At 53.0% G+C, this 2,874-nt stretch overlaps 1 protein-coding gene across 1 annotated transcript; it reads left to right on the top strand.

Annotated features, from left to right (window-relative positions):
- The first annotated feature begins 1,222 nt into the window (after positions 1-1,222).
- On the top strand, positions 1,223-2,444 carry CHC_T00001072001 (hypothetical protein). Its single transcript, XM_005712427.1, has 2 exons — positions 1,223-1,913; positions 1,960-2,444. Exons 1-2 carry the CDS (start codon positions 1,223-1,225, stop codon positions 2,442-2,444), a joined length of 1,176 nt encoding a protein of 391 aa, XP_005712484.1.
- Positions 2,445-2,874: the final 430 nt, after the last annotated feature.

The raw sequence follows: 2,874 nt of genomic DNA, 5'->3' as shown, positions 1-2,874 counted from the left end.
GCGTGCGCACTCTGCGCACGTGAGTTGCACAGTTCGGGGGGTTTTTTTCTCGTTAATTTTCACGTGTGGCGGTGGATTGACACTGGGCGAGCGTGCTGAAGTGCACATAGAGGACAGACGATTGGAGAGGAATTTCATTATGATTGCCCCCTCCGATTACTGTGTCGAGGCAACAATTTCCCTTACGCAACCCTCCATGCGTTTCCGAGAGTCGGTATCGACAGAGATGAAGTAGAGGTGAAAAGCTGTTTGTTGTACGGAGAGGCCTTATATGAACCTATTCGCCCCGCGCATATCTGACTGGCTGCCCCAGCTGTTCAACTGGCGTCTTTCAATGTCCTTATGAACAGCCAGTCGTTACTCGCATTTACTGCGTGTATTCCCTGATAGGTACCGAAGAGAAGGAAACTTGGATCGATGGAAAGGGATATGTGGTGGTGGCAGTGGCGAAATCAGAGATCTGGGAATCTTGGCTATTGACAGAAGCAGAAACACGGGAAGTAAAATGGGAGAAATATTCAGGTCAAAAAAATCAAAAATCCGAGCGTCCAAGCGCAACGGGCTGATAGAAAAAGGCCGTGGTCGGGATACAGGTAGAACGCATGGACTACCACTACGTGAGGTTTGGAGCTGATACCGTTTCAACAACATGCGCAACCGGAAATTTGTGACATGCGGGCATGTGTAAAACGTGTCACTACATCTACTCGGAGTGCACTGTACACGACGCCGGGGGTGAGGGCAAACGTCGATCTCCCACCCACCTTATGGCAAGTGCTCACTCGCACCGTCGTAGCACCACTTCCGTCCTCATCGCTTCCTTGTCTCAAGCATCATCGAATCCTTGCATGATGGACTTACTGGAAAGCCGGGCGAGTATTTCTCAGCTCTATCACACTATTAACTCGTTTTGCCTCCAATTTGCCATTCCGCCTCCCACTTTCATCTGTATCGCAGTCGAAACCCGGTCTTTGCAGTCCTTGTAGCGACCTCCTCTCTCCCAAAGACTGCTCGCCATGAGCGCTGCTTTTATGCTGGCCATACCTCCTGTCCCCTCTCTTTAGCCGCCCCCACCATAAAAGGGCACCGCCACTTGGTCAAGCGTCCTCGTCCTAACTAATCCTAGAGCCGCATATGCCGGATTCAAGTCCTGACATTTTGGATTGCGTTCTCACCTTTTTTTTCTCATTGCGAACCAAACTACGAGCGAAAGGGAGATATTATGACTCGTGTGGATGGAATCTTCGTCTCGAACGCTGGGACAGTACTATTTTGCTCTGGGGAACGCATCAGTTTGACTTTTGTGATCACCAGCAAATGTGAGCACTCGCACATCTGCGGCCTGAGGCTGAACGAGAACCTCAATGCGGCCCCCGAGCGGGCAGGGGCTGGTGGGGCAGGTGGAGGCGCGCAAGGCCGCAGAGTGGTCGTTCTCATCATCGAGCAGGGCAGGATCGCGGGCCGCGCCGTCCCCATCGCGGGCCAGCCCGGCACGGGGAAGGCCGCCATCGCCATGGGTATGGCCCAGGCCCTCGCCTCAGAGACGCTCTTCACCAAGATCGCCGTCAGCGAGATCTTCTCGCTCAAGATGTCCAAGACCGAGACCCTCACGCAGGCCCTGGGGAAGAGCATCGGCGTTAGAATTAAGGAGGAAATAGAGCATATTGAAGGCGAGGTTGTGGAGATTCAAATTGATATGCCGCTCCCGAGGTCGTCAGCTGCACGGATGGCGAAGAGTGGCAAGCTTACGTTGAAGAACACGGAGATAGAGAGGGTGTATGACTTGGGTACCAAGATGATTGACTCGTTGCGGAAGGAGACAGTTACAAGTTTTGATGCCATTACTATTGATATGGCAACGGGAAATATATCAAAGCTCAGGCGAGTTGCAGCGACGGAAAGAGGTTCTGCACGTCGTCTCTCTGCACTAAATTGATGTCATCAATTCACGGCAGTAAGGTTTGTTAGCATTATTCGCTGGTGACACTGGTGAGATTAAATCGGGGGTGAGGGAGCAGATCGACGTCAAGGTTGCGGAGAGGAGGGAAGAGGAGAAAGCGAAAATTGTGCAGGGCGTTCTTTTCATTGACGTGGTGCATATGCTTGATATTGACTGCTTTTCCTTAATGAACAGAGCTCTCGAGTCAGACCTCGCCCCAGTCCTTGTGGTGGCGTCGAACCGCGGAATCACTCGTATCAGGGGGACCACATACAAGTCGCCACATGGCATTCCGCTGGACTTGTTGGATAGGTTGCTTATTACTACCAAACCATTCAACGAGAACGACATTCGAAAGATCTTGCAGCTACGCAGCGAAGACGTGGAGATCATAGAGAACGGACTAAACCTTCTCACGTGTATAGATCTGGATACCTCTCTGAGATACGCCATGTATCTAATCACCTCTTCAGGACTCGTTTGGTCGAAAAGAAAGAGGATATAGGTAGACGTGGAGGACATCAAGAGGAAGTACACCTTGTTCTGGGAGAGAGGCACTGGAGAGGGTGTGCTGCTGGGGCAGGTCTACGGCCTAGGAGACGGAGGTGAGACAATGTGGAAGGTGTTGCTGAGGCTGTTGGAGGGGAGCTGCCAGAAAATAGCGCGGAAGGAGGAGTCTGGGGCGTAGGTAGACGGAAGCGGCAAGGACGAGCTGGGCGATCTTCTGGGCTGGGCGGAAATCTCGGATGGACGGGACTACAGGTGTGTTTTGCGGTAAAGTTGTCGCCGACGCCTAGGACCGTTCCGTCACGGAGGACGCGGCGGGAGTTAGAGTTGTACTGGACGTGCCTTTGGCGGCCGTCGGCATTTGAGGAGGGGTGGGCGTCGGAGGGGGAGAAAAGGGCGTTTCGGGGGGCCACGCAGAGGATGGAATT

Source organism: Chondrus crispus, genomic scaffold, assembly GCF_000350225.1.
Source record: "Chondrus crispus Stackhouse genomic scaffold, scaffold_858, whole genome shotgun sequence".
In the NCBI taxonomy this organism is placed as follows: Eukaryota; Rhodophyta; class Florideophyceae; order Gigartinales; family Gigartinaceae; genus Chondrus; species Chondrus crispus.
The sequence above is the reverse complement of the archived record's forward strand: the minus strand, read 5'-3'. Positions and strand labels throughout refer to the sequence as shown.

Excerpts from the sequence above, each read along its gene's own strand:
- CHC_T00001072001 (XM_005712427.1), top strand. The coding sequence starts at position 1,223 with ATGACTCGTGTGGATGGAATCTTCGTCTCGAACGCTGGGACAGTACTA. Across the intron at positions 1,914-1,959 it reads GACGGAAAGAGGTTCTGCAC|GTTTGTTAGCATTATTCGCT; the intron begins GTCGTCTCTCTG and ends CACGGCAGTAAG.